General features: G+C 38.5%; 1 protein-coding gene and 1 non-coding gene across 7 annotated transcripts in view; one reads left to right on the top strand and one right to left on the bottom strand.

Annotated features, from left to right (window-relative positions):
- Positions 1-12,071, bottom strand: part of SPAG9 (sperm associated antigen 9) — a 113,360-nt gene extending 101,289 nt beyond the window's left edge. For 2 of the 6 annotated variants that reach the window (XM_036222055.1, XM_036222057.1), the window contains exon 1: positions 11,589-12,071. In XM_036222055.1, coding sequence (XP_036077948.1) covers positions 11,589-11,891 — 303 coding nt within the window. In that variant the 5' untranslated portion in view covers positions 11,892-12,071. The remainder of the gene's footprint in view (positions 1-11,588) is intronic. The other 4 variants (XM_036222054.1, XM_036222056.1, XM_036222063.1 and 1 more) reach the window with 2 other exon arrangements.
- LOC118604469 lies at positions 6,368-6,473 on the top strand. Its single transcript, XR_004951770.1, has one exon. It is a non-coding gene; the product is annotated as a small nucleolar RNA snR87 (small nucleolar RNA).
- Positions 12,072-20,974: the final 8,903 nt, after the last annotated feature.

Raw genomic sequence — 20,974 nt, 5'->3', positions numbered from 1 at the left:
TACTCTACTATCTTGACCGGAACCATCTTAAAATCTTAAGGAACACACAGAACTAATAAATGAGTTCTGCAAGGTTGCAGGATACAAGATCAATATACAAAATCAAGTGTATGTCTAAATATCTTGAAATGAACAATCAGAAAATGAAATTAAGAAAACAATTTAAATAACAGCATTAAAAAGAAAATACTTAGAAATAAAACCGATACTCTGAAAACCACAAAATGTTGAAAAAAATTAACGCTCTAATTAGAAAGACACCCCATGTACATAGATCAAGAGACTGAACATTGTTAAAATGGCCACGCTCCCCAAGTTGACCTACAAATTCAATAAAATCCCTATGAAAATCCTAGCTAGCATCTTTGCAGAAACTGACTAGCCAATCCTAATACTCATTTGGAAGTTTGAGGGAGCCAGGGTAACCAAAAAATCTTGCAAATGGAAAATTAAGAACAAGGTTGGAGGACATATTTCTTAATTTCAAAACTTATTACAAAATTATAGTAATCATGACGGGAGGTACTGGCATAGGACAGACATATAGAGCAATGGAATAAAATTGAGAATCCAGAAATAAACCCTCACATTTATAGTCAATTGATTTTCAACAAGGGTACCAATGGGGAAAGAATAGTCTCACCAACAAATGCTGCTAGGACAACTAGATATCCATATGCAAAGGAATTAATTTGGACTCTAAGAAAAATAGAATAGATTGAACACTAAATAACACTCTTAGAAGAAAACATAGGTGTTTTTGTGACTCCAGACTAGGCAATGGTTTCTTATATATTCACCAAGAGCACAGGCAAAGAAAAAAATACATAAATTGGATGTCATCAAAATTAAAAACTTTTGTGCTTCAAAGGACATCAACAAGAGACAATTCATAGAATGAGAGAAAATGCTAGCAAAACATATCTGACAAGAGACATATATACTACATATTAATAGAATATTATTCAGCCTTAAAAGGAACAAAATTGTAATACATGCTACAAAATGGATGAGCCCTGAAAATAGGCACAAAATGGCAAATACTGTGTGTGTGTGTGTGTGTGTGTGTGACACCTTCAAGATAAAAATCTTAATTTGACACCACCATCCTTTAAATTCTGACCTGTGATTACATACTCAACCTCACTTCTTGCCTCTCCCCTATGTGGCAGAAGTGCTAGCATAGTTTTTAAAGAACATATGGAAAACTAATATTTACTACTTAAATATATCAAAAAAGGCATGTTTTTGTAGTTTTCTGAATAGGTCACATACTTTCAAACCTTGCACACTTTGGCTGACACATAACCCAGTTAAATGCCACTCTCTATCTCTGTGAAGCTGTTCCTCAAGTTGAGTTAGGCTTTTAGAACCTTGTACATACAGTACTTATTTAGAATGTTTACCTAAGGCTGCCCTTATTATTTACATTAGCCTCCCCCATGAAACTATGTGCTCCTTAAGGGCAGGACCCAAGACTATTCATTCTTGTATCCCCACCATGGGCACGAAGTGTTTAATTAACATCTGTTTTATAAATGAATAAATGAGATGGATAGATGGGTAGATATCAGACATATAGATACATATTAGTGCATATTAGCCAAATGCCTGGAACTTTGAAAAGCTCATTTTTCTTGTATAATCTTCGCGACAATCCTATGAGGTTGTTACTATTGTTATCCCTATTTGCAAATTAAGAACTGAGGCTCCATATTAAGAAACCTGCCCGTGAGGACATATTTCCATAGTGTAGCAGTTAGCACATCTGCTTTACACACAGAAGGTTCTGGGTTTATTCCCCAGTGGAGGTATGGTCCATGGTCTACAGCCATGTCACCCTGAACAAGCCTGATGTCTGATCTTGGAAGCTATGCAAGGTCAGGCCTGGTTAGTACTTGGATGGGAAACCACCTAGAAAGACCACATGCTATAGGCATAAAAATAATAAGAAATTTAAAAAAAAACAAACCAACAACAACAAAACAAAACAAAAAACCCTGCCCATGATTACATAGCTAGGAAGTAACAGAGCCAGGATATGAACTAAGGCAATCTGACCCCTATTGTGCTTGCCCCCAGCCAATGCACTATGTTGGTTTTTTTAAGTTTTCGTATCCTAATTCAAAGACACCTGCCATTTGTTATATATAAGTACTTATCTTTAATACATACCCTCTTAATTTGCTGTTTATAACCTATAGAGGGCTAAGAAACTATTTTATTTAAAGTAAGGTTAAAACTTTGTCTTTAAATGTTTCTTCAATAGGCCAAAATCATGAACTTTACTGCACAGAGTTTGACATTCATTTTAGCTATTCAGAAATCATTCACTTCCTGGCCCTCAGCTAGGTTAGAGATGATTAAAACTATGTAAATTAATTCCTACCTCAGCATAAAAGTATTTTTTTAAGGAGTTAAAATTAAATAGAGCCACAAATAAGTGGGTAATTTCTGAAAAATATTTCCCAAATCACATCAAACAAGTTCAAGTAGACTATTTTCATAGTGGAATCATAGACAAACAATAGTCTTTTTAAATAGTTACCCTTCTTGTTTTACAAAAGCCTGTTTATTTGATTCCACATTTCTGTACAACCTGTTAACTTTTTAAAAGGTATTTGTTTTTGAATAGGCAGCAGTAACAACAAAATAAGACTAAGATAACAGGTAACTGAAAGGAAATTCAAATTGAGGATCTGATAATTAAAATAATTATTTATACCGTAATAGCCTAGGCAGTAGCTCTAAATCAATACAGATTTCAATGCTCAAGAAAGAAATGTTTACTATTCTTCAGAATGAGTGTTTCTTCAAATAAAAATGCTGTTTTACTAACCATTTTATTTGTTACTGTAGGGTACTACTGCTCTAACCAATTAGCAATGTCTATCAAAAGATTCTAAGCAAATAATGAAAATTAAGTTTTGGCACTTAACCTTCATTTGTGTGAAAAATGTATTCAGATGAACACTTATTTCTCAACAGTAACTTAGAAACAAATATCTGTGGCTAAAATGAATAAGAATACAACAGAAAGCTGCTACTAAGTTTAAAATAATCAGAGAATCACAGTGTTAACATGACTTGAAGATCACCTAGCTCGACTTTTGCAAATGCAAAAGTAATACGTATAATATTTCTGACAGTAGTTCCAATGATCTTAATATTTCAAATTTTAAAATGCATAAATATTTCTAGAATATCTACTACGTATAGGACGATGTAGGTAAAATGCCCGCAATAACTATACTCATAAGAAGTCATGGTTTTTCTGTATATGTAAAAAGTCAAAGGATTTATTGAAGAATTTTTTGCAAATGTTAGCATAACTTGGCACCAACAGTAAGGACAATAACTTGAATGCACAAAAGAAAACTTTACATAGTTAGGCTTAGCAATTTGGCCTTTAGCATATTCATCCATTCATCCAACCAATCAACAAATAGTATCTATTAAAACACTACAGCATCTCAGTAGTTTAGTGGGGGAAATAAAGCAATAGGTTAGTTTGATATAACATTGGAAGTGCTATGAGAGGGGGAAGGACAGTAAGCTGTGGGAAGATACAAGATGGGCACAATCCATACTTGGGTGTTCATAAAAGGAATCCCAGAATTTAAATCTGAAAGAAGAATAATGTTAGCCAGGCAATAGAAGAGAAAGGGAGTGCCAAGCCAAGAGGCAGTTTTTAAGGCCTAGAGAGAATACTTTTCACAAAACAGATGCAAAGTGTTCAATACGGCTCAAAAAGGAAAAGATGAAGCTGGTATGACAAGGAGCTACCAGATCACAAGGCCTTGTATGTTAGGTACTTTAGACAGAGCCACTAAAGGCTTTAAAGTATGAAAATTATTTGATCAGATTTCAATTTTATAGAGACCTGGGTGCATTGTGATGGGCCATTTATAGGTTGGCAATACTGGAAGCAGATAAATCAGTTATGGACAATTTGAATCATCCATTCATTTATTCAGATATACTCATTGAGTACTTCCTATGTACCAGACACAAAGTTCCAACTCTATGGAGTTTGGATTCAGGGCAAGAGAAGAGCAGCTTGTATCAGAGTAGTAGAAATGGATTTGGAAAGAAAGAGATTCCAGAAATATCTAAAAGTTGGAAACAAAATAAAGTAGCAATGGGGATGAAGGAAAAAGAAGAGTTAAGGATGGTGACCAGACATCTAGCCAGGTTGGTAGCGGGCAGACTTGAGAGATAAGTTCAGTTTTGGCCATGAGAGACATTCATACCCAATAAACAACAAAAATATGGATCTGAAAACTCCAGAAAGAGATCTGGCCTTTAAGTTCTTAACAGGCTGCCAGTCAGCTCCATGAGGAAAAAATCTAGTGTGTTTTACTCACCACTGTATCCCCAACACAGTACCAGGTGCATAGTAGACACTCAATAAATATCTGTTAAATGAATGAAACACACATTTTGGAATAGTCAACAAATGGCAAATGAACTCAAGGGAATGGATAGTATCAGCTAGGCAGGGTGCAGAGTGAGAACTAAAGAGGACCTTAGAAAAAAGCCAAGGAACACCACGGCTAATGTGAGTAACAGGAATCCATACAGTAGTCACTTAACTAAGAAGAAAACCAAGAAATGTCAAAGTCACAACCAAATCTAATGTTTCTTAAAGGAGTGACCAAAAGTCAAATGTTGCCGAGAAGCCACATACGAGAAGGAATAAGACAGGAAACAGAAGAAACACATTTATGAAAACTACTTACTTTTCTGAATTTTCAGGAATAATGAATAGGAGATACTCTGACTACATATGCCTAAAGTTTCAGATCTAAATAATTATTCCTATCAGATAAATTATTTCCTGCATGGGCAGCTTACCCTTGTATAAACTTTTGATCCATCTAAACTGCCTCTTTACTCTTTATCATGTCATCTTTTTAATTTCCTGCATGGCAGCTATCATAATCTGTAATTAACTGGTCTGTTTACTCTTTATTACAATATAAATTCCAAGAAAGCATGGGCCACCATCCTTTTCTGTCTTGTTTGTGGCTACATTCCCAGAGCCTAGAACAGTGTCTGGCTCAAAAAAAAAAAAAAAAAAAAAAAATGTTTTTTTCTTTCTGTTTATGTATATGTCTGTTTATCTTTCTATCTACCTATGTGAATGGCATTGGGTAGAACTAGAAGATTATGGAGTTTCCTCCCAGACTTTAAAAAATAACTTCAGGAAGAGCAAGTGAAAATACATTTTAAAATACAGTAACAGAATCCACAATCGCAAAAATAAAATTAAAAAAAACCCTATTCTCTGTATGGAATCCAATCAGCAGGACTCAAATTACAAATAAAAAAATTCTTCTCAGTCTCTATAACCCTAGTAAAGCAAGTAAGCAGTCAGAAACAAAATATACTGGAAAATATATGATTTTTTTTAAAAGTTACTAAAGAAAACATGAAACATAGGGTCAGTTTTCCAATTTCTGTACATCTAAGTTACAAAGGGAAAAATAACCCATGATATTTTTATGTTATAATTTTAAATTAAATTTTTTAATCAATTTAGTTTTATAGATCTCAGATTTAAATTTCTTATAGAAAAGTAGCTAAACTGTAATCATTGTTTCCTTTCCAGATGAGGGAGTGACATTAATTCACACTGTAAAATATTAACACCTTACTCACCTCTACAACTGACATATATACTATACTCTTAAAACTTCAAATGGAAAAAAATTAATTCAAATGAAATATTAGATATTAGAAAATATTCTCAAATATAAATAATATTGTGGCTATGTAGTAGAATATGCTCAATTTTTATGAGACCAGTAATTTAAGTACTAAAAGGTGAAGTGTCATATCTGCAATTTACTTTGAAATGACTCAGCAATTTAAAAATATGTATATGTATATATGTTGTATATTTATACACACATACATGCGCATATACATAGACATACACATATATACATAAATAAATAAAACTATTACTGAATCAAGGTAATGGATATACAAATGATCAACATACTTTTAATTTTTCTATATGTTTGAAAATCTTCCTGATAAAATGCTAGGGGGAAAATTTACTGAAAAAGTTTACTGACCTTAAAAAAAATAACAGTATTTTAAAGTTACTAATAATAATTCTATATCCTAAAATTGGAAACCTCTCTCTTGCATTGATTAATATGTAAATTCCCATGGTTAAGTTCGAACATTACTATGCAAACTACTAAACACTAAAATTCCTAAGTGAATAAAACACAGTCCTGCATTCAAACTAATAACTAAATATCACAGGCCAAGATTTCAAAATATATAGAATTTACATACATGTAATTGTAAATATCAGCTTTCTGAATAGACACATTATAATATTATTAAATTGGGTCTATATTGATATATTTAATCTCAACCTAATTATTTAGGTAACAGCCATATTCATTATAAGTGTTGAGCAAAGCAGAAAAAAGTGTTTTTAAAATAACTCAGCCACTATTTGTCAATGGAACAAAAAAACACATATTTGGCCAGATTCTAATATTAGCTCTCCTGGGAACCAAAGGTTCCCTAAGATTTAAGTATGCAGCATGTGGTTAAAGGTAAGCTAAGGAGCCCATGAAAGGGAAACCAAACTTGGGCATAGAATTGGATCAGTGGCCAATGTCACATACTCCAATAATCTAGTGAGTAGTCCTTACTCCTTACTCTTACTAATCCATCTTCTGATTAGAGTACTTGATCCAGTTTAGGTACTTTACCCATTTTGTTATCCTTTTTTTGTGTAATTTTAACTAAGTAAAAATGTGAATGTCACTTAGATACCTGTTTTCAGAAATTTCTTAAGTAGAAGCAAGAGTAAGAGCTGTCTTATGAGCTAAACAATGGTTAACTGGTTACCATTTCAAAAAGCAATAATCCCACCACCAACACATGCACGCACTTTGAGAACAAAAAGACTGTTCATTTCAGGAACTGTCTGGAAGCAGGAAGTGACCAGGGGCAAGGACATAGCTACTCTGGTTCTGGTCCGTGTATAACTTATTCAAATAGTTTGACAAGAAAAAACAACGGTGCGGTGCAGGGGTAGAAATGAGTAAAGGGAGTCAAATATATGGTGATGGAAGATTTGACTTTGGGTAGTAAACACACAAAGCAAGGTACAGATGATGCATTACATAACTGAACACTTAAAACCTCTATAATTTTATTAACCAATGTTACCCCAATAAATTTAATTAAAAAGAAAAAATAGTATTTTTTCAAGTATGAAAATGTGTTTTTTAAAGCGTGTTTTAAAAGTGTTAGTTTTATGTACAAAATAAATTTAGGTAATACAGAGATTGATAAAGCACTAAAATGCATTCTGGGCATTTTAAAACAGGTTCGAATTAATTAAAATATAACATTTGTTTCAAAAAGCTGCTGACTCCTGCACTAACTGAACTAATAGAGAAATTAAATCAGCACCTGAGTCAATTCTTGAAACAAAAATCTTTAGTTCACTGAAGATACCACAGATACTGGTTTCAAAAACCACTGAACAGTCTATGGTGATGCCATCCTGAACAAGTCCCGATCCTGGCTGACCTTGACAGCTAAGCAGGGTCAGGCCTGGTTAGTCCTTGGATGGGAGACCACCTAGGAAGGTCAAGTGCTGTAGGTGTAAAAAATAAAAAATAAGGGATTGTAAAGTGACAAGGTCCTTGTAATCTGTGAGTTCAACCAAGGGTTGCCTTGCCTAGAAAAGAAACCACTAAACAGGTACCACACACACAGGGACTTCACTTTTAAAAGGAGTTTGAAAACTTTAATAAATAACATGTATGCTCAAAAGTGTAAGGTATAAATGTTAACACCTTATAGACCAGCAATTTGTTCTCCTATACTGACAAATCATCGTGCATAACTAAACTACCTTTCCCTTGCTGCTCCACTTCAGTGAAATAAAACCTAAATAATAGTAAAATTCAATTCCTTAAGACACTAGAATTGATAAAATTAAGGCTAAAAATATGAAGAATTGTCATAATTATTAATTTACATAACAACTGTGCTGAAGACAAAAACAATGGTCAAGCAAAAGTGGAACTTTGGCTTTTTAACTTCCTAAATTCTCAATAATCTAACAACAAATTAAAGCTATAAATATGCAAAATTACTCTTCATTCCTGTCTCTTGATAAAGACATAAAAACAGAAAAGATTCGAATTTTCTTTTTTAAGTGTTTATGCAAGGCATGACATTAACTGCATTGTAAATTATTTCATAAACAAATCAAAATAGCTCCAATGGTTTTAATTAAAATATTTTTATGAATGAATGAGAATTATAACATCAACAAAAAGAACACCAAATTCAATGTCTGCTCTTATCACTCCCATGTTCATACACTTTCAAAGAAAACCACTTGATTAAAATCTTCATATAAAACATCGATTTGTTACTGCTTTAAGTGCTGATTCATCGGAGAAAAGTTAATTAGAAAATTCTCAGTATTCTGTCTCATCTCTGCATTTAATCACCCCAATTTTTTTTTAGGCAAAATGTCACAGAAAAGCAGTCACAAAATCAAATCATAACGTCTTCCCAGCAAATATATTCTCTCTTCAGCCTATTCTCTTCATCTATACTTCCATCACACCAGGAGGAAGAGGACGAAGACAGTGCACCTTCATTTTACATGCAATCTCTCCTTCTACCCTAATCACGTGAAATACACTCTCACTTTGAAAATAATGTGATAAGAAATGAACCCCACAGAATCACTTGGAACTGAATTCCTAAGAAAAGGTTCTTTAACTCATTTGGCTACTTATAAGGGAAATATTACTTTATTTTTTACTCCAAGTAAACCATGTCTATGCTTTTTTAAAAGAATCAGAATTTGCACAAAAACATGACAAACACCAACATATTCTTCCCAAGACAACTCTCTCCAGATCATTTTCTATCCAGATTTTTGTTTTTAAAAATCACTGATTTACCAATAAATTGTTCATAGATTCGCAGGGCTTACTCTGGATAGACTAGACGGGCAAGATCTACCTCAAGAAGGGAAATTTAAGCTATGCCTAAAGTGAGGAGCTAGCCAGGGTGAACCTGAGACGAAAGCATTCTAGTCCAAGGGAACAGCACTGGCATAGCATCAGACAGGACTTATGAAGATAGATACATGGCTGGAGTAGGGAGTCATGGGAGAGCGATGAGCAAAAAAAGAAATTTCTTGATTAGCATTTGAAACTGGTCACAAAAATTAGCCCTCCTTTAGGTTGTTTTTAAAGACTCAGAAAAATAGCAAGCTAACTCCACACCAAAAAACTCAAATAAAAGCCAAAAAAAGTTACCCAAATTAAGTATTATCGTTATAATAAAGATTAAATATCTGATTCCTTCCTGAGAATTACAGCAAGGCAAGAGACTACAGCACTTCGCACCTCCTAAAACATTCTCACCATTTAAATATCCTCCTAAATTTCCACAAAGGTGCTCAGAATTTACTTTACAGTTTCTGGTGAAGAATAATCTCCATGCTTTCAAATGCTTATGCTGTAAATACCCGGAGGCAACTTTTGCTATAATAGCAGACTCTTAGTCCTCATATTAAAGACCACAAAGCACTCACAGAAAATTAAACACAGAATTCACTTCTGTATATTGGCCTAAAAGAGACTGAATTTCTGGGTAGAGGGTAATATTTGATTTATGACCTTACATAAAGACTGATAACAAGGTGGTTGTATGTTTGCGGTCTGGAAGTTGGCTCATCTAGTATTTCATCAATGTTCTTTATTCTCAGGTCAAGGCCGTTGCCCAAAGGCTTCATTAATAAAGAATTTATACATGTGCTTGAAAGAGCATATATTACAAGTCATTTGATAACCTATTTTTTAAAAAGTCATTTACTTAAGAGAGTAATATACAATCCAGAGCCCAGCAGTTAGTTTTATCTTCTAATTCTGCAACCTGTGGCAGATGGTTTTCCTGGCGCCTGTGACCCTGGCATTTTGCCCATGTTTGCATAGACTGACAGGACATTAAGGCTGGAGGGAGCATTTCTTTTATCTGAGGTTACAGGTCATGCAGGGGCTGCTCCTCACTTGTGTGTATGTGGTTAATCCTCCAGTCCAATCCAAGTACATCCACCAACTAGTAAGGGCCTGTCTAAGCATGAAGGCATGGCATGCCATCTCAGAAGTAGTACATGACCTCTGTTCCATAAACAGTGCTAATAAACTAGTGGAAATTGTGATCCCATCCTTAGATTCTTTTTCAACTCCTCCTTCCCAATATGCTTTAAAATGCTCTTGAAATAAAGTCAATTTTTTGTGGCAATATTCCTTTGAGCCAAATAGATCACAAAATCAGAACTGAAAATCCTAACTATAGTCAAGGTTAAAAAAAGAAAATAAACTATTTGACCTGGTACAAAGGTTTGTGTGACATAACAAAGTTTAAATAATGGTATTATTTGGTGTTAGGAAATGAGCTGCTAAATAAATCTCACATCCTAAAAACTTTTCAAATATTTTCGAAAGATAACATGTCATTCCTTCAGTTATTTAGCTTCCTTCAATCACCCTGTATTTAGCCAGGTGTGCTAGACACTTAGAAAACAAAGATGAATAGGACGCATTGCCTGCATTACACAGTTCCACAGAAATAATGCCAACACAGCCTGAAAGCAAAAATCTTTGTCTCAAAAAGCCAAAGACCTATGACTTGCACTGCAGAGCTCCAAAAGGTTCACAGACCTCGGTGCGGGAACTGAGGTGCTAGCTAGCGTTAGCAGCCGGCCAAGGGCACCTGGAAATTGCAGCCTGAAAAGGGTTGCCAACAGTCACCTACACCTCCTCGACCCCGCCCCCGCAAGTCCTCTTTATAAACAAACAGAGGGTTTTTAAAGGGAACTGTCCAAGGTTACCACCTAATATGGAGGAATGCTTTGGTGTGGGATACCAATAAAATAATATTGTATATTCTCTATATTTACAGAGTATTGCTATACAACACCTTAATGTTGATGAAGTGTCAACCAAGGCACATAAAACATAAAATAAAACCTCTTTCCCAACAGGGTTAAAACGTCAAGAAAAAACTGACCGAAAGAGGGAAATCTCTCACTTCCCAAAGCAGTAACCCCCTGAAAAGATACTGGAACCAGCGTAAGTTCCATTTCCAGGACAGAAGTATTTAAACGCACCCCCCCACACACACACACACACAAGTTTGAACTGCCATCTGACTATCCTACGGTGGTCGGAAACTTCCCTAAACTACAAAAGGCAACCAGACACCCTAAAATCTCCGCCCTCAGCCAACCCCAGGTGCCCTCATGCCAGACTGTGGCTTCCTCCCCGGGCCCTGCCTCCCCCATCTCACTCCCTTTTCCTGGACACTCACTAGCCTGCCTCGGCTTCTAATATCGGCCGGGGGTTCCGGGGACCTCACGGCAGCCGCGGGGGGTCCGAGAGCCTCGGGCCTCAGTCCCGCCCCCACAAGGCCCGGCGCCGGCGCACCTCCCTTCCCGGGCCGGGCCGGGCCGCGACCCCCGGCCGCCCAGGGACCTGGACCCCCGCCCTCGCCGCCGACCCGCCGGCCCTCACCTCCTCGGCGTGCTTGCGCAGCGCCTTCTCCCGCTCGTACTGGGTGATGAGCTGCTCGTTGTCGTCCCGCAGCAGCTCCAGCTCCACCTGGTGCTCCTGGTCCTGCGCGAACACCGAGTCCAGGTTCTCCAGTACGGCCACCACCAGTGGCATCAGCTCCTTGACCACCTCTTCGTCATAGCGTCCGATCAGCCGCTCGAACTCGCGGTAAATGGAGCCGGCCAGGCCGGACACCCGCTCCGACATCACGGCCCCGGAGCCGCCGGGCTCCTCTTGGTACACCACACCGTCCTCCAGCTCCATGGTGGCGGGCGTACAGGCGGCCCCTGGTGTCACGGGCTGAGGGGGCTGCACAGACCCGCACGGGACAGGCCCGGCTGGGGTTGGGACCGGGGTTGGGACTGGGGCTGGGCCCGGCGGGGTGGGGGCCCGGGCCGGAGTGGAGGGGTGGGGTGAGCGCACTCAGCCCAACCGCCGCTGCACCAACTGCCTGGGCGGCCGGGCCGCGCGCGCTACGCGTCATCCGAGGGGCGGGACCCGCACCGCGTCGGACCGATGGGCGGGGCCCCGCGGGAGGCCAGGCGCGGCCAGGGGCGGGGCCAGTGCGTCATCCTGCGCCGGCGGAGGCGGGGCCGGGCGTCAACACTCGGCGCCGCGCAGACGGCGCGTTCGCCAATGAGAAAGACTGCGAGAGAACGGTGTTGAAGACTGTCAGCTCCAGACTGGGTTTGCAGGGCGGGTCCCAAAGGAAAGGGAGGGGTTTTGGAAGCGTCACCAGCCGTCCAAAATTAACATAGCTAACATTTCTATTGCTTTTTACAGCTCACAAAGGGCTTTCTCATTTGTTCCTCACAACGGGTGCGGTGAGGTAGACAAACGCTTGACCTCCGTTTCACAGACTAGGAAAGTAGGCCCAGAAAAGTTTTGGTTCACTCAAGGTCACGGAGCTAAAACAGGGGAGGAGGCTGATTGGAGACTCAAACCAGTACTGATTGAGACTTCCAGGCTCAGAGAAAAGTGGGAAACAGAAAACAACTAGGACAAGGTCTATCTAAGTGATAAGGGGGCCTCGGATAGGATACATCTAGGATGAGAGTAGGACAGTATAAACAGAGGAAGTGCAAAGCATTCTGGAGAAGGGTAAAATTGTAACGCTACGTCTTGGTAGTTTCCCAAAAACAGTTTCTCTGCTTCTCCCGGCCAACTTAGGAGAGTGGCATTTCCTGGTTCCATCCACCCTCCTTTCCTCTAGTCTCTGATATGAGAGCGAAGCGGGGAAGTGGCGGGGGTGGGGGGGAGGGGTTGGGGAATAGAGAGGGAGAGGGGTGGAATCACTAGGGTGAAAAGTCCCATGATACGTGAGGTTTCCGCTGCCTGGGAAGGCATCACGTGTGGGGAATGACACAACGCCCAAGCCTCCGGCGGGCTGAGTCAAGCATCGCTTCTCGGTGTTCTCATCTAGCTTCTAAAAATCGAGCGGAAGGCGCTCCCAAAAGCCCCTTCTTCCCGCCGCAGGTGACTCAGGAGTACTGCGGCCTGACTCTTATAAGAAGGGGGGAGGGGCAAAGGGGGATCGGGAAGGCAGGACTTGGATAATCAACGGTTTAGTGTGGAGGAATCGGCCAGGTACCCCTCAAGATCATAAATATCCTCAACTTTGTTTTTACAATTTCAAGTTCTACCAAGCACGAACTAGTCCCCCAAAGTCTCCAAATATGGACCCACCTGGAGACCCACAGAACAGTAAGGAGGTTGAGTGAGGGCCAACCTATAAATTCAGAAAGACAAAAATGAAAATACTAAGCCCTATGAGGTCAGACGGGCCTGAATTTGCGGCCTGTACTGCACCCTTTTCTCACTCTCACCCCCCCCATCCAATCTTTATACTGTTTGTGCATATAGATAGATAGGTAGATAGATATACACACACATATAATACATATATACATATATGTGTGTATGTATGTATGTGTGTGTGTGTATATATATCTATATATATAGATATATGTATGTATGCCTAGGTCTTATGAATGCTGATCGGCTGGTTGGGTGTGAAACTCCAAATGCCCTTTCGCTTCTAAACCACATTTGAAACCAGACAAAAAGAGTCTTGCTCTGGATCTTTCTTTTCTCCTTTATCTCTTCTTAAGGGCTGTCACTTAGGCAATCTCTGTATATGCCTCTATTTTCCTGGGAGTCGCAGAACAGGAAAACTTAGGGTAGGGCTTTATTTCGTCTTTCCACGAGGTAATCATGTACATCAGAAAACTTAGAAAAAAAATTGTTGATTTTAGGTATGAGATTATAATAAAGTCTTCATGATAAGTATGCTTCTTTAAGTATAAATTCAACAGAAATATATGAGATATATATTTATGTCTGGATTTTAAGCTTCTACTAGCTATCAGAGATCACATCTATTTAAAATAAAATTCAGCCGGTTATCCATCAACTGTTGAATAGATAAATAAGACATGGCATATGCATATAATGGAATATTTATTATTCAATAAAAAAAAATGAACTACATGCTACGACATGGACGAACCTTGAAAATATTGTGCTATGTAAAAGAAACAAGTCACAAAGGACCACACATGAAAGATTAGTGGTTGCCTAGGGCTAGCAGGGGGGAATGAGGGAAAATAAGAATGACCGTTAATGGGCATAGGGTTTCTTTTAGGGGTAATGAGAATGTTCTAAAACTGATCGTGGCCATGGATGCACGACTCTGAATATACTAAAAGCCATTGAATTGTACACTTTAAATAGGCAAATTATATGGTATGTGAATTATATCTCAATAAAGCTGTTAAGAATTAAATTAAATTTATGGCTATAATGACTTTATATTAAACCGAATGGAGTACATAACTCAGTGTGATAGTGTGGAAAGCAAACAGTCTTTAAATTGGGAAACTTGTATTCTAATATGGAGTGGTCATTTTGAACTTAGGCCAGAAACAATAAAGCAAATAGTTACTGAGTGCTATTCCTGCTGGTTGTTAATCATTGCAGTAAGGGTCTATGAGCCTCAGCTTCTTCATCTGCATAATGAAAAAGTGTGTTATAGACTCTGTAAAGATCTCTTGCAATTCTAAAATCCAATGCTGCTCCTTTGTTGGTGGGAGTGAAAGACCGGAGAGAGGGCCTTGAGATATTGGACCGTTAGTTTACTCCTAATTATGTAGGCAGTCATAGTACCTTCTATATTCAACAGCCTAAATAAATTCCCAGCACCCACCTCTAACCCCAAGGGCTGAGATTATTGTTAAAGACTAAGAGTCATTCAGGAAAATAGATCATGTTGTGGACTTGAGAGTAAATGTTTACTCTTAGTTCCTAAAAGAAAGGAAATTCCATTTTAAGAGAGTTTTTGGCCTTGCAAAAATAGTGAGGACAGTTATGGAGCAGCAGAGGGGAGGAGTGATTGAGGGCAGGAAGGGAGGAGTTTCTTCCTAAGAGCAATAACTATAATCACTGGAAGACTAAAATTACTAGTCCTGTTGTTTGTCTAGCTTTCTGGAACTTTTACAGTTACTTCTACATGAATCAATTTCTCTGGTTTCACAAACTCCATTTTCCCACATGGGAAGAGAGGGTATCTTTCTGCTGAAAGAAGAAAAGAAGGCTCCCAGACACAAGGCCCTCTACCTAAGGCAGTGTAAAATGATAAGTGATTTGCCACCCCTTACAAACTAGAATGTGCTTGGTGATGAGAAGCAGAGTTTGCCACCCCAAAATATGCCTTTTATGAGTATTATTTTAAATTGATTATTTTTAAGTAACAAAATATTCAGAAAGAACTTTTGAAATTATACCCCTCTGACTGAAAGAATTTAGACAGAGGATCTGTTCCAGAATGGGAGATATTATTATAGATAACTATAGTTTCATATGAACTAAATGTGATTGATAGGAATGTTAAGGGTGGAAAATTTTCAAGTGAGCCAACTTCTGCTTCTGTAATCTGCTTGCTTGTTTGATGTTAACCAGGATGTGGTTCTAGGCTTTATAAACTGTCTCTTTTGGGAGGTCGGGACTGATCTCCTCTAACCCTACATGGTAGAGAGTCAGTCACTGGCCAGCTAACAAAGGCTCAGAATTCATCTCAATTGGCTTCGTGGGTCTTAGATTTGAATGCACCACAACAGGAAGAAACCTAGCAAGGACCTTTTGATCAAAGTCCTGTCTGTGTCCCATTGTTAAAGATGGCCCAGCAAATTTTACCAAACATTTGTTTTTCCATCTCCATGAGAATTGCCTTCCTGCCCTTTAAAGTCCCAACACGCACCCCGCTTCTCCTTAGTTCAAGATGGTTCAAGATGGCATATAAACCTTAACTTCCCAATGTATCCTCCAGTCCCTTATTCTTATGGCATCCCAGTATGTACATGCATAAAAATTTGGTTATTTTATCCTGTTAATCTGTCTCATGTTAATTTGATTATTAGTCCAGCCAGAAGAATTTATTTTTAAAAATAATTTTAAAATAATTAGGGGTAGGAATTAATTTTTTCCTCCACGACAATGAGGCAGTCTGGCTATGGAATTCAGGGCTCTTGAAGAGTGCCAGAGGACTTTTTTGAGTTCTCAGTTTTCCCTTTGAAAGCTTTTTTAAGATATCAGGATATGATGGTGTTGACATAAGAAATGTCCAAGCCTATAGAGAATTTTAATGAGTTTATTTGAGCCAAACTGACGACAATTGCTGGGAAGTAAAATCTCAACGGATTCAGAATAGCAGTTTTGCAGCTTATTTTATGTATTAGAATCAAAGGAGGAGACCTAAGGAGGGTTACATGAAATCCATTGGTGGTAGGTTAGGGAGATGGGAGAAAGCAAGGTAGGAGGAGGAATCTCTAGGATTATATAAAGGTAAAATAGAGAGACACACACTTCTTTTACATTGGTGGGTACAGGAGAGTTAATTAACATTTACAGCACATAGAGATGGTATGCAGGGGACAAGATAACCACGAGGGGTTCTGTGGTCTGCTCTGGTGTATTGGGTCGTGCCCTGAAGGGTCTGGAAAAAAGGGATCACTCTGACATTCCAAGGGTATATTATCTTAGATGAAAAGACAATAGATGGGCTCACTTAAGGTAAAGATTGACCTTTGTTAAGAAAGCTACAGGCCCAGGATGTGACTACCTGCCATGACCTGCTTTTAGTTAGGAATTTTTATGTTCAGACTATCTTAGGTGGTTACTTTCGGTCTTTGAGTTTACAGGGCCCACCATGCTGGCCTTTTCTTGAGATTGTCAGGTTTAGTATGTGACCCCTTTTTCATCTACAATGGATAAATGTGTCTTGGTTGAAGTTGAAGAGGCTGAACATATGGCTGAAGCAAGAATCCTAGTATCTGAGGCTGTGTTTGATGGGTCAAAGGTCTACTGGTCATATTTATGTTCAGGTCTATTTTCTCTTCGCCACCTTTTGATTTGTGTTGAGTGGAAGAAGAGGAGGCCTATCACTCCACCTCAACTATCAGTATACTTTTTACACATAAAGCTGAAGTTCACTTTGGGAATAAAAGACATGTTTTCAAAACAGTGAGTTGGTTGGATTCCTCTCCCCCCATTATAGACAAAATGCATACTCACTAGAGAAAATTTGCTAAATACAGAAAAGCACAGAGAAGATAATTAAAATCACCCAGATAATCCCATCTCTCAGATTACATGATTAACATTCAACAATCTGTAAGTCAATTCAGGAAGTCTTCATTGTCCTTGTGGAAGAAGAGTCAAGTGCAAGGAGACCTGCTTTCTCTGGAGCAGGCGAGATCCAGTAACACTCCTCAGCAAGAAACCTGAATTTTGTACTCCCATTTCACTCTCTCTTGAGTCTCCTAAGTAAATAAATGAGAAAGGTATAGATTATAATTTTAGGAAATAGCAGACAACTTAGAGCCCACTTCCAAAAAAGTTTTTAAATGGATTTCATTATGGATGATATCACAAATCCATTCTAGGTTAGAAAATAGTTTTGACACACTTAACAACAGTCATGCTGGAAAAGGAGTGGAAAGAAGAAGAAACTAATTTTCCTAAATGCCAATTAGTTTATGTATATGACTTTGGGGAAAGGTCTCAATGACCAAAAACATCACTTCTGAAATCCACCATCTTTAAGAACTCAATTCAATTCAACCAACACTTATTGTTTGTTAAATGCCAAATCCTGCGCTAGTCCCTACGTGAAGGTGCTAGCCCAAGGTCAGGATGAATCAGGAACAATACTGCCCTCAAGACAAGCAGTCTAGTAAGGGAGTTAGACCAGGGAAACATAAATTATGTACAAGTGCAACCATCTAAATATGTACAAGGTGCAATGATGATAAAAAAGAAAGAATGGTTAACTCTATTTGGAAGTCATTTAGGTGAGGGCTTCCTGGAGGATTTTGCCAAGGGGAAGGTAATGTAGGCAGAGGCTTAGTTTAGAGTTTAACTCACAGATTCAGATAAACATAGAAATTTCTCTTATTTGTTTTGTCTTAACCTAACCTGGCCTACTTCCGAAGTCACAGAACAAACCAAATTCAAAGGAAAACTTAGTCTAAGATTACTAAAACAATCACCTTAGGTCACAGGCAATCTCTCTTGGATAAGAATGCTGAGTCTTTGCACTAACCTCTCCTGCTCCTCCTTTGAAAGTATTCGTGCATTTTCTGCCAGTCGATCAAGGTGGATAAAGATAAATGTCTTTGGATCCATGCAGTGACCTTTACTCTCTGTCTTCTATCCTCTAAGCAATGTTCCTTGCTTTCCTGGTCTCTGGATATACAGCTGGCCTTCAAAGTTAAAGTTTTGAGCTGCTGGAACTCAGGGTCTATTTTTTTTGTTATCACTCCTTGTCTAATTTGTTCTCCTTTGACTCTGATATTACATGAGGCATCTCTGAAGTCTGGCTGTGATGGTAGTCTTCCCTGCAGCCCTCACTTCAGAGACGCCTGCTGCCTACCATCCACCTGCACCCTAAGTTCCCAGGCCAGGCTCAGAAAGGTAAGCCTATAGGTCTCCCACAGCCTAACCCCACAGCACAGACAACTTGATATGTTTGTTCCAAAGTAGTTTGGTAGGGGACAGTCTTCAGTGCAGCATCTTTCTGAGTCCCAGATAAAAGGGAGGTAGGGCCCTCCATGTTACTTTCATTTATTAAACACACCTCCTACTTTCTGGGACAAAGTCTAGACTTCCAAAACTGTGGTCATATATCTGATAGTTTTATTCTCTTCATTTTTCTGCTCCTTGCCTCCCTATTACCAATCTTCCAATCTGAAAAATGATGCCTTTTCCCCATATGTTCTTTCTCTATCTTAACTTCAATTCCTGGGTAAAACCCCCATTAATAAAGAAGAGAGGTATTTTCTCTCTATCTTGGGATCCCTGTGGGCTAGACTATTGATAGACTAAATGTGATGATGGGGATTGAGTAGTGTAGATACGGATCAAGAACTTTGTACGATGTCTTTGTTGTATATTCTGTGTTGAATAAGAAATGTCCAAACATATAGAAAATTTTTATGAGTCGAGCTAAACTGAAGACATGTGATGGGGAGCAAGATCTCAAATGCTTGGGAGAATAACAGTTTTGCAGCAGCTGGTATGTGTTTGAAATGAGGGAATGAACGTAGATGGAGGTGGGAGAAAGCAAGGCAGGGATTGGATTAGAGGATGGTTAAGATTATGTGCTGTCTTGAGGATTAATATCCCTTTCGAGGGATATTACTTCTGTACTTTTGGCATTTCAAAGATGTGTTAACCTACATACACAAGAAGAATGGACAGGGTTGGCTTAAAGCGAAGATAAATCTTACTAAAAAGTTATCTGTCTGAGGTGCGACTACCAACCATGACCTGCCCAGTTAGGATTTATGATCAGATCGGCCCAAGAGGTTACTTTCCATAGAACCCCTCTTTTCATCCACAGCTTAAATTGATCTTATTTAGATCTTTCTCTTTGCATTCCATCTATATTTATCTATTCTCCCTCCCTGCCCCACCATCCTCCAGGATAAGGTCATGGCAATGGTACGGACCTGAGAAATAATTGAAAGATTGATCCAGCAGACAGAACTTGGTAGATTTAGAGGGTGACATAAAAGGACTCACAGGTTTCTGGCTTGGGCAAATGGATAAATGGTGGTACCACCAATCAAGAGAGGAAAGTAGTTTTTTGTTTGTTTGTTTGTTTGTTTTTAAATAAAATAATATGCTCGTATTGGACACTTTTGGTTTGAGTTGCTTCTGGACTGGATCACAAAGAATGATGGTAGCTGGATAAACCATTCGAAGTCATTAATTAATGAATTATTGAAGTCTTGTTTGTGAATAATACTCCTAGGAAGAATTACTTTATGAAACACATGATACAATATTCACCTTTTAGATTTTGTTTAGTCAACTGTTTCTACCAAATAGATGGTTGAAATCAGCAACCCTAAGGGAATGGGAATTTTATTAGGCGAGAGAAAGAAGCCTGAGCTCTTTTAGGAGTTTATGTCACTGCTTCTTAGGAATGCAGGTTTGAAAAAAGAAGTTAGAGAAAGAAAACCTTTTGTTGTCTTCCTCCTCCAACTTTCTTCCCATTTTACGGCTGAAGAGACCTAAGGTCTAAACACTGATAAGCTTTGAGTAGAAAGCAGGATGCTGACACTGGCCACATGGATGCGGATAGAAAATGGAGATCCCAGAAGGTGGGAAAGGATCTCCAAAAACTGAATAGAAAGATCTTCCTAAAACAAGCAGAATTACTTTACAATTTTGCCCAAGATGGGACCCGTTCTGATAAGACTTACTATGTCTAGAAAATACCTAGAATCTCTCCTCAGTTACCACATCACCAGAGGGACTACTGACAACTCAAAAGAAGTTATGTATACATACTCACTTTGGGAACTGTAAATGCAATCACAAATGTTAATATTAACCTCTATTCCTCAGAAAAGTACAAAAACTCAGCTCTAATGACAAGGCCAATCCACAGTAGAGAACAGGATATAAACAATCTAAAACACAATAACACACCGTTAAGTATGTTTTCTATTTAAGGTATATAGCTTATCTGAAATAAAACAGAAAAAGAGGGCCTGGTTAGGAATGAGGTGTGGTGTCTAATCAAAACGGAAATAATCCACAGAGCCTCTATGACCTTTGTCACTTCTTTTCCTTCACATATTCATGTATGAAAATGACTCAGCCCTAACACCGGTAGCTTATTTTTAGTAGGGGCAACAGAGCCAGATGAAAACTTAAGCATAGTAACCATTGCCCAATCAACAGCTTCACACATCAGAAGCAGGGAACAGACACTCATTTGTTCATTTCAATTTGATATGTGTGACTCAAGGGGCACCAGAGAGTCTGCCTCTTTCCAAATA

The sequence above is a fragment of the Rousettus aegyptiacus genome, unplaced genomic scaffold (genome assembly GCF_014176215.1).
Source record: "Rousettus aegyptiacus isolate mRouAeg1 unplaced genomic scaffold, mRouAeg1.p scaffold_m13_p_6, whole genome shotgun sequence".
NCBI classification, from domain to species: domain Eukaryota; kingdom Metazoa; phylum Chordata; class Mammalia; order Chiroptera; family Pteropodidae; genus Rousettus; species Rousettus aegyptiacus.
This window is presented reverse-complemented; position numbering and strand designations above follow the sequence as displayed.